At 33.8% G+C, this 10836-nt stretch overlaps 1 protein-coding gene and 1 long non-coding RNA gene across 2 annotated transcripts; both read right to left on the minus strand.

The window, feature by feature from the left end:
* Nucleotides 1-446: 446 nt before the first annotated feature.
* On the minus strand, nt 447-1571 carry LOC111994578 (protein MKS1-like). The gene has a single exon (XM_065772722.1). It carries the CDS (start codon nt 1434-1436, stop codon nt 732-734), a length of 705 nt encoding a protein of 234 aa, XP_065628794.1. The 5' UTR covers nt 1437-1571; the 3' UTR covers nt 447-731.
* Nucleotides 1572-7632: 6061 nt separating this feature from the next.
* Nucleotides 7633-9909, minus strand: LOC111999114 (uncharacterized). Its single transcript, XR_002881561.2, has 2 exons — nt 9541-9909; nt 7633-8095 (listed from the first exon to the last, which is right to left on the minus strand). It is a non-coding gene; the product is annotated as an uncharacterized LOC111999114 (long non-coding RNA).
* Nucleotides 9910-10836: the final 927 nt, after the last annotated feature.

Here is a 10836-nt window from a genome sequence, read left to right on the forward strand (position 1 = left end):
ACCACATCTTACAAATTGATACTAAAAGAACAAATCTACGCTAATACTTCATCACCTTAGTTTTAGGTGCCTAGAGTTTTCTTCAATGGCCCCGTTCAACATGATAGGTTTTCTTGATTGAATGCCGTGCATGTAATTATGTAAATGGCAATGAAGTCATTGAACTTTTAATGCATCAATATACCCCTAATTAAGAGGGAGTTTTTAACTCATAATGAACCACCAAAGATTAAAAGAACCAAAAAAAAAAAGTGTTGCTGAATTGTTTTTCCAGATAATATGTTGGCAAATGAAAATTAGTATTCACTAGCACACCTGCACTGCTGCCACATTCTGCATTAATGCATCTATCCAAAAAAAAAAAAAGAATAATAAAATTTCTAACATGGGGGATGAGGAGGAAGCAAAGTGTAAAATTTGTGCAAAAAGCATTACGAAGAGAGAAATTAAAAAAAATGTAAATGTTGCAGATCACACGCCACAATACATAACAAAGAATGTAATCAAAATAAGACAGATGAAATTTGAGGCCAATTGCCGCCAACATATGGCCCACCAAATTAAAGTATTTGAACAAAAGAAACAGGTAATGCCATTAATAAGTTTCCAACTAGCATCCACACCAAAATTAATTTCTTTTAGAGTTTTGTACCCCATTCTATCATCTTCAGCATTAAAGCTACACCGAAAAAGACCTCTATACCTCTCTTCTTTCAGAACCAAAAAGAAAATCAATTGTCAAATAAATTGTGGAACAAATCAAAGGATGGTGCAGTTGGGGAAATCATATAAGGTGAAAATAAGTTTGAAGGACTAAGCATGAAACTACCTTCTTGGTAATTTTTGCTACCGGCTTGAAGCGCGGGGCTTAAATCATGCAAGAAGGATGTAAACGGGCTAGGATCAGATGGTGGAGCGAAAAAGTTCGGAGGAATTGGAGGAAGTGAAGCCGGCCCTGGTGACAAAATCCCCGGAAACGAACCCGTCCTATCAACCCCATGAACCATCTCCATTTCTTCCACACTACTCACTTCCCCAGCTTGCTGTTTCTTCTTCCCTTCAGGAAAGTCCCTAGCCTTCTCTATCGTTGCATAACAAGCCGCTGGTGATGGTGCGCCGCTGTTTGATGGATTAATACTGGACTGAGCTGCTTGCGCTGATGAGGAAGAATATGCAGAAGATGATGATGATGATAAACCGGTTAGGCGTTGAACTAGGTTCATGAAGTCATTAGGGTTGGTGTGAATTATCTTTGGTGAGACCGTGTAGATTATGATCGGCGGGCGAGGCTGAACTTGTGGTTGTGAGGGATGTTGCGGCGCTAGTGGTGGTTTTTTGATCTTGTGGGAATCTTTATGTACTCTGAGAGGTGCAGGACGAGGACCTTGGATCTCTTTTTTGAATGATTTACTGCCAGGGATGTTTGATGGATCCATGCTGAGTAATGAATAAAGGTAAACAAGGAATCGAGATAAACAGAGAAAGGGGAAATTATTTGAGGAGATGATGATGATGGTAATAGTGATACAAGCATTGTTGGTTTAGTTCTCAAGAAGTGTATTTAGAGCGTACATTAAATATTTAAGGGGAGCAAAGTCAATGGAGTAGAGAGGAATAATCAAATAGATAATAGATAATAATCAAATAGATAATAGAAATGGTATAAAATGGCCGGTTTCGTGGTGCTTTGAATGTTTGAACTTGTCTAAACTTTTGTGGGGGTGCGGAAGGGGTCATGTACCACGTAAAAGGGGGACATCATGACGTAGCATGTCCATGTAAACTTGTATATGAATTCAAGCACTGGATAAAGTGAATTGCTATCTTGACCCTAGTTGTATGGATTACTTGACTGAATGATATACATGGGTAGGTAACACAATTTTGGACTGGTACTGTTGTGTTGGCTTCACAGCATAGATTTACAAAGACTTCTTGAGTACATGTGAGCCCAAATGTGTACTTGTCGTATGGGTGTAATTCACGTAATCATATAATATTCTCGTAAAAAATCAAGAAGAGTTAGTGGTATGTAGGATTGCAAAAAGTGTAGTCAGGTTTATTTAGATTAATTGCAAGAAAGGCCAAGAGGTGGAGCTAAAAATATTGTATAAGTAATCGTAATCTATGACATTTCATCGTTCAAGAATAAGACGTAACTTTATCACAATGCTTGTCAGTGCGCAAATTATTCAGAATTGGAATGTGTTATAGCTTCAAATTGACCTTTTAATTAGGCAGACCTGATAAATTAAATTGGATATGACTCAATAATCCTTCCAAACATGAATGAAAAAAAAAAGGGTATGGGTCATAGAAATAACTAGTGGTGTGCATAAACTGATTGCACCGTTGCTACCCCCAGAATTGATGGGGCTGCACCACTCAACGTACCGGCTGATAGAACTGAAATCGGAGATAAGAGGCTAAAGTCCATTTTGATGCTAGTTCGATGAAGCTGTTAGGGTTGGGAAGGGTAAAACGATAAGAACCAAACCGCGTTGAGCTTTATATATAAATCTTCAAAAACACTTCAAACTCTTTAATTTTTGAAGTTCATAACTTTTTCTCTCTCTCTCTCTCTCTTAAAAACCCTAACCTAGCTATTGGAGCAAACCCCTAAGCTCGCCATGACGAACCCACACCAAACAAACCCGAACCTTAGTTATTGCCGCCACTACAAGAAATCTGGGTTTAGGCGGCGTTTTTTTAGTGACCTTTTTAAATTCGCTGCTATAAGTAGTATATTGTGAACGTTTTTAAATCTGGGTTTATGCCATCTCTCTCTCTCTCTCTCTCTCTCTCTCTCTCTCTCTCTCTCTCTCAAATCAATAATCTCTCAGAATCTCACTCTCCTTTCTCAAACATAGCAGTGACATCACCTCCACACACACACACACAAGCTCTCCTTATTAGGACATATGTGATTCAAGTTAGAAACATATATCAACATTTTACGTAATTGGCTCATCCTTTGACAAAACGCACTTTACTTGTATTTGGGTAAATCTAGGATATGTTTCAAGTTCAAGTGTTAAAACCATGCAAGTCTGTCCATGAATCAAGTGAAGAAGTACTGTTCATTAAATCTTGATAGCTAGCTCGACAGCTAGTATCTATCGGGGTTTAAGAGAGCTGTTTCAGTTTGAGGCTCGACAGATAAAGCATCTTTCAAGATTTATGAAGTTTAGTTTTTCAGAGTTGATTTTCATCCAATCCATGAATGTATGTTTGGGTTTTCTTTTCTCATAACTCTAAATATATATAAGGATTATTTTAAGGGCAGTTAAAACATGCACAGTTGCGCAAGTATGAAGCAAAGTTTTGTTCATACAAATTGTGATCGGAGATAGAGTTTGCCTTAGTTCTTCTTTCTCTTGAAGAAACTGCTGTGTTTGTACACCAAACAATTTTGTGACCAAGGAGCTTCCTGATCTTCATCGTGTGATGAACTAAACAACTTTACAACTAACATCCTTCTCAAGTTGATGATTAAGTCGCGTACTAGGATCTGCGCATTTATTTGTTAATTATGTACTGAGAGCCGTGCATTGAAAGGAGAGATTGTCATTACAGAACAAGTCCAATTGGGTATTGGGGTAAGGGTTCAATTGTAGGTTAGTATAAGGTACTGAGATTCCTTTACGTACTTGTAACCACTTGTTTTGATAATAGTGGATTCTCGAGAGTGGTGACCTTAAAATCACCCGGTAAGGTTTTTGCTGTGTAGGTTTTCCCTATTCGTAAATAAATCACCGTGTTAACTTAATTTCCATTGCATACTTAGTTATTTGGTGATTTGTTTGTGCTGCCATGTATATTGCATATTAATTTGATTAATTAATAAATTTGGCTAATTAATCAATTAATATATCACAAGGGGTCAATACATTCTTGGTCTATCACTCCTCATTCCTCTTCAAGCTCCAATCTTTAATGCCACTGCTCTCACAAGTTTTGATCTTAGGTACATTTTTTTGGCGTTTTGAACTTTTGATATGTTTTTGTGGGTTTTGATATTTGTGGTTACTAAGTTTTGATTTTTTGTGGGTTCAATTTGATTTGTGTTTGATTATCTTTGATTGATGGGCTTGAATTTGTGGATCTACTTGTCTTTTGATCTATGGGTTTTGATCTTTGTGGTCACTAAGTCTTTGATATGAGTTTTGGGTTAGTCTTTATGGGTTTGAAACCGATTGCTCTGCACCGCATTGTTGTAGGTTAGAAAATTGACCTCAGGCTGTATGCAACACGATGATTATGGGAAATCTGACCTCAATGGTCCAATAAAAAATTTGGAAAAAAATCGAAACAATCGAACTGTGCACACACCTAGAAAAAACAATAATATGTTTTACTCCAAGAAGTTTCTAGCTCGAACTCGATTTGACCCAAACTTGACCGAGTTGAACTTGTGCCCGACGTGACTTGTTCATCAAACCTTTATTACAAAGTTTTAAACTTAATTTTTGTATTGACTCATTTTTAATGTATGTTTGTATACTAAATTTTCTATATTGTAGAGTGGTATTAATGACATTCCTCATCAACTCAGCAAGCAATTCTCAAATATAAATATTTTTAGTGCCAATTCTATACTACATAACATGTTGGGTAAATTAATATCCCCCCCCCCCCCCCCTTAAAGTATGAGTTTGGATTAGTTTTTTCCCCTCCTAACATTTTAGCTTATTTGCTTATGTATATCTTTTAAAAGACTCAATTTTAAACTAATATTTTTTAAAGTAAAATATAAACCAAAAAAATATGTATTTTAGGCGATTTTAACCTTATTTCATATTTCATGTATTCTTTTGTATAGTTAATTATTAGGCTAGGAAAGTATTTGAATTAATTATCAAATTATAAACTTGAAGATTTTTGTGCTATTCAACTCCTTTTTTCTTTTAGTGTTTTTTTTTTTCCGTATGTGAAAAGATACGAGATTAACTAGAAAGTGAATAGCATTCACTTAACTTATAGAGAGGTTACATCTGTACTTATTCTTCTAATTTCTATTGCAACTATGAAACAAACATTTTTAATCGTGAGGTGATGAGTCTTGTTCGTAGTATTTCTTTATGTGGATACAGTGGATTGCTTAAAGTGGTGAACGTTTCTATCATTTGCTTTAAAAAAATATAATGTATTACAATTTTCTTTTTTTATATGATTCATTTACTTGTTTTTCTTGCTTACTACTAGGGGTGGCAATTTTTATCCATATCTATGAACCCGCCTATTATCCATTTTATTTGGATAAGTCTTAACCCAACCCATTTGAGTATTTGGGTTAAATGGATAAAGACCCTTTTGGTTATTTAATTAGATGAGTCTAAATGGATAAATCCACTAATACTTACTAAATCCATCTAAAATTTAAAATTAAATAAACCCACTAATACCCAAACTCATCTAAAATCTAAAACTTAAATAAACAGTATGACCTCAATCTCCCTCTCAGTCTCACTCTCCCTCAGATTTTCTCAGTAACCAAACACTTTCCCAAATACTTTAACCTCTAGATTTCTATGCCTAAACACTTTCCTTCAGATTTTCTTAGTAACCAAATAAAAGGAAATTCTAGAGAGAGAACGGGAATGGAATCAAAGTTCACCAAAGGTAGTGTATCAGCTTCATCTTTGGCGAATCTGGTTATGTTCGCTGGCGTTCTCGTTTTCTTGTAAGAATCCAGATGGGTTATCGATATCGGCGAACGATGTTTTCATTAACGGTTAGATCTGGTCGATATTTCTGATATTTAACTGAGATCTTTTGTTTGATGGCGGTTACGATGGAGATTTGAAGTCCAGGGTCAATTCTTTGAGTCTCTGGTCACCGTTGAGGAAGCTATTTGTGGAATCAGTGTCGGAATCTGACGAGCTTGAAGGAGTCCCAGCCGAAACGGTGGACGCCGCAAGCTAGTAGAAGCTCTTTCAATGTACCCCATGTTTGTTTCTCGGGAAAGCTTTGTTTTTCCATGAAAACCTTTTCCCTCCTTTTAACTTCTCCGTGTTTCATGAATTTTATTGGGCTTTCCTTAGCTATATGATGTTGCTAGGGCTTTATTTTTCTTTTTCTTTTTCTTTTTCTTTAGGTAATATTTTCTCAAACTCTGTTTCGTTGCCGAGAAAAAAAAGAAAAGTCTTTTTTATTTTTTATTTTTTCTCTCTTTGTGGCTTTGTTTGGTTGCTGAGAAATGAATTTTGTGAAGGGAAAATGAAAGGAAAAAACAGGAAAAGTGATTTTTGAACTTTTTAATTTTTGTTTTTAAAGTTTTTAACAAGTTATTTATTTATTTGGATCATATTGGGTTAAATGGGCGGGTTACTAATTAAATGAGTTGGGTGGATAATGAATAATTAATTTATATATAAACGAGTCATAAATGGATAAATAAGTAATTATACACCTAACCCATTTATGACCCAACTCATTTGTGACTCAACCTGCCCATTTTCCACTTGTACTTACTACACTATTTGTTGTTTAGAAATCGTGATCCATTAACATCAGTTTTGGATTTAACAATCACCTATATATCAAAATGCGACACATGTTTTTGCCAGAAAAGGACAGCAAAAATTGGTCATGTAATCATGTTTGTTTGAGTAGTGCGGGTCTGTATGCATTATAAAAGGAGCTGTAAAATATGGAGGTTCTGTACGTAGTAAATAGGAAAATGGCAGATCTTATATATGTTAGTATAGTCCACTTGGCATTAGGGTTTTTTTTTTTTTTTTTTTTTAGCAAATGGCTTTTTAAAACCTCAATTAAAAAAAAAAAAAAAAAAAAACGTATTTTAGGCGATTTTAACCTTATTTCATATTTCATGTATTCTTTTGTATAGTTAATTATTAGGCTAGCAAAGTATTTGAATTAATTATCAAATTATAAACTTGAAGATTTTTGTGCTATTCAACTCCTTTTTTCTTTTAGTGTTTTTTTTTTTTTTTATGTGAAAAAATATAAGATTAGAAAGTGAATAGCATTCACTTAACTTATAGAGAGGTTATATTTGAACTTATTCTTCTAATTTCTATTGCAACTATGAAACAAACATTTTTAATCGTGAGTTGACGAGTCTTGTTCACGGTATCGTGGTGAACGTTTCTATCATTTGCTTTAAAAAAATATAATGTATTACAATTTTCTTTTTTTTATATGATTCATTTACTTATTTTTCTTGCTTACTATGCTATTTGTTGTTTAACAATCGTGATCCATTAACATCAGTTTTGGATTTAACAATCGCCTATATATCAAAATGCGACACATGTTTTTGCCAGAAAAGGACGGCAAAAATTGGTCATGTAATCATGTTGTTCGAGTACTGCGGGTCAGTATGCATTATAAAAGGAGCTGTAAAATATGGAGCTTGTGTACGTAGTAAATAGGAAAATAGAAGATCTTATATATGTTAGTATAGTCCACTTGGCATTAGGGTTTTATTTTTTTATAGCAAATGGCTTTTTAAAACCTCAATTATATATATATTTTTAAGTATAAATATACTTTAACCCACTTTTAACAAAAAAAGTTAAATAAATTAATGCCAAACACATATATAATAATAGACTTGAAGATAAGAAGGAAGAATATTAACTATAACATCGATTTTTTAAAAACAAGTATCACAATTAGTTGCTTTATTAATTACAAAAACCAAAGACAATGATGCGAAAGAGAAAAGCTGCAGATTCTCAGTCGTAGATGACGACTGCTTTATTAACACTGAAACTCCATACACGCACGTAGGAGCTAGGACACACATCCTTTTCTATATTTCTATCTAAAAGTAACATATATATATATATATATATGACAACACCGCCATTATTGTCTTCCTAGCAACAACTTATGCAGAACCAAAGTATATTATGGTTCAGGCATCAAGCATAATATTATAGCAACACAAAGCAGCAACTTAATTATTTGGGACACAGTTACATATATTACTAAGTATTAGTGAATCAATTATATCCTCCCAGCCCAGCGGTGTTGTAGCTGTTGTATCCTGATCGCCCAGCGGTGTTGTAGCTGTTGTATCCTGATCGCCCGGTGGTGTTGTAGTCCGCTTGAAGGAGCCTGCGTCCTACAATTAGGAATATTATGTTGTCAAATACTTGGATAGACACACAAATGTTGTAAATTTCTCTATTTCCTTACCAAAGTTATGATAATTTAAAATTAAAAAAGAAAGGATAAAAGGGCAGCCAAGAAGTTTTATTTCTTTTCTTGACTTTTTAAGTGCTTGAACTGAAAAAAAATGGTTAAGGTGCTTATGCTGTCACGAAGTTATAAAGCTAAATTCCACTGTGTTTGAGCATTCACTTGACAACAAACTCTCTATTCTTTTTTATAATCCGTATAAATATTATATTTGTATTATTTATTTATTTATTACCAAACGTTATATTTTTCACGCATTAAAAAATGGGAAAAAAAAAAATTTACTTCTCACTCTCCCTCCTCCACCTCCCTTCAACACCATGATTGAGCCCACCGCACCCACTTCCACAACTCGAACCCTCAAGATCATGGTCGGAGCGGACTCCTTCTGGTGCGCCTTGAACGACACCCTCGTCTCCCACCTCTACTCTCTCAACATCAAAGTCAAAGATCTTGGCACCTCCACCTACTACTCTATTGAAACTCTCGAACTCTTAGCCTGCGGCGCTGAGAGAGAGAGAGAGAGAGTTCATTGTTTATGCTCTTATGAAAAAATGGATTTGACAAAACAAAATTTGGGAAAAGATTGGTTTGATGAGTTCATTGCTTATGCTCTTATAACTCCAATAGCTTAACTATATATCTAAGCTATTAGACAATTTATGCAAAACAGATAAGCTTAGATTTTGGAAGGAAAATGCTAAAATTAGTGTCGGAGCTAGAATTTCGAGTTAGGAGAGGCCGATCATCTGTGGATTGTGATTGTCTGGGCTAGTTGATATGTGGAGGAGTGGCCAAGATATTAGAGGGAGGAGGGGCCAAGTGTTAGTTTCCTTGGGACCGATTTGAATTATACCCTTATATATTTACAATATATATATTCCTTTTGCAACTCAGGGGACAGGGCCCTAGTGTGCATCCCTGATTATAAACAATACAAATTTTATTATATCAAAGGCTAACAAACTATATATTCTAACAATAAATGTGATTGACGCTATTTTAACAAAATACTAAATGGGGATTTGAATTATTTTATATGATCGGTAATAGATAAATTCATAAAACCTTTTTTTCTTGTGATAGATAAGTTTGAATCTCATGAGTTTATAAAGTCTACTTTATAATAATTGCTCTTATTATTAGGCTAAAATAACAATTAAGCTAACTAGAACCTATATAAATTCGTAAGACTTAACATAACAAAATTTATAGTATTTATAACAACTAATTAGTATCACCAATTTGAAAAAGGGGCTAGCAAAGAGATTGCAGTTTTAAAAATAAATAGAAAGGTTTAGCGTGCTAAATGAAACATTTAAGCCAAGTGGAATAAAAGATGCTCAAAGAAGGCCATTTTCTACAAACCAAGCTTAAGTTCTGGCACCGCATTATGAACCACAGCAGTAGCCACCTCAAAGGACATGAGGAGCAAGATTGCAAGAAGAGCAGCCAAAAGCAAAATCTTTGTGGCCCTATTAGCAGCCATTTTTTCCATACTAATTTCAGATGAAGATGATAATTTTTGCTTAAGAAAACAAAAATCTAGAGTGAAGATTACAGTGGGAAGTGTTGGGCTAAGAACACATATTTATAGGTGTAGATCGATGAGGATTCTGTTGAGATTACTATATTGGAAAAGCAACTGTTTACTATAAAAAGATGTCGTAGCGGGACTTGGGAAAATATACAACTTGGTGCCGGTCAAGTTTATCAGTATTACGTGTCGCCTTCATGATTTCCCATTCCATTGTTATCCACACTTCAAATTTTGCAGCTTGTAAATATGGGTTTGATATAGATATGTATAAAGTTTGCGGGTCAATCTTCACTGCAATATATATAACGACTGTGGCTGCTCTAGAAATATTTTTCAGGGTTGACATTATTGACCAAAATTTAATCAAAATAGAACTTCACACACAGTTTGACAATTTTATGGGTTTGATATAGATATATATAAAGTTTGTTGGTCAATCTTCACTGCTATATATATATCCAAGAATATTTTTTAGGGTTATCATTATTGACCAAAATTTAATCAAAATAAAACTTCATGTATTGACCAAAACACACGCACACACAGAACTTGACAATTTTCTTCTAAGAAATTTCTTATTTTGAAATCTTTGCATGATAGTTTCATTATCAATGTTACAAGTTACATCTCTTTCAAAACTTTAGTTAGATAAAAAATTTATTGGGATTTTTCTTTTTGTTTCTAAGGACCTTGTATATTGTTAAAGGAGCCAAAATTTAAAGGCAAAGTTTGGCAACAACTCTCACTAAATAAATTAACATAATTATATATTTTGAAAATCTAACAATTGAATTGCATATTCTTTATGTTCTTAAAATACATATCAAATTTTATGTTAATTGGATGTTATTTATTATTTGATCTATAAACTTAAATTTTTATGTAATTTTAGACTACAAAAACTCAAAATTTAAAGATTTGATTGATGACATAATTATTGATTTTTGATCTTCTTGAAATTTTGCAAGTACGGAGGATATAAGAAAAAAAATGTAATCCAATGGTGAATTTCTTCACAATTCACATCCAATAAAAAACTATTGAGTGGAGTTGTAGTTTTAGTTTACAATCAAGTTTGTTGCCAAATTTTGTTCCAAAATTAATTTTGTTTGGCCTAAAAAATT

The sequence above is a fragment of the Quercus suber genome, unplaced genomic scaffold (genome assembly GCF_002906115.3).
Source record: "Quercus suber isolate HL8 unplaced genomic scaffold, Cork oak 2.0 scaffold_62, whole genome shotgun sequence".
Classification (NCBI taxonomy): Eukaryota; Viridiplantae; Streptophyta; class Magnoliopsida; order Fagales; family Fagaceae; genus Quercus; species Quercus suber.

Bases quoted from the DNA above. Each gene is read 5' to 3' on its own strand.
- LOC111994578 (XM_065772722.1), bottom strand. From the start codon at position 1,436: ATGGATCCATCAAACATCCCTGGCAGTAAATCATTCAAAAAAGAGATC.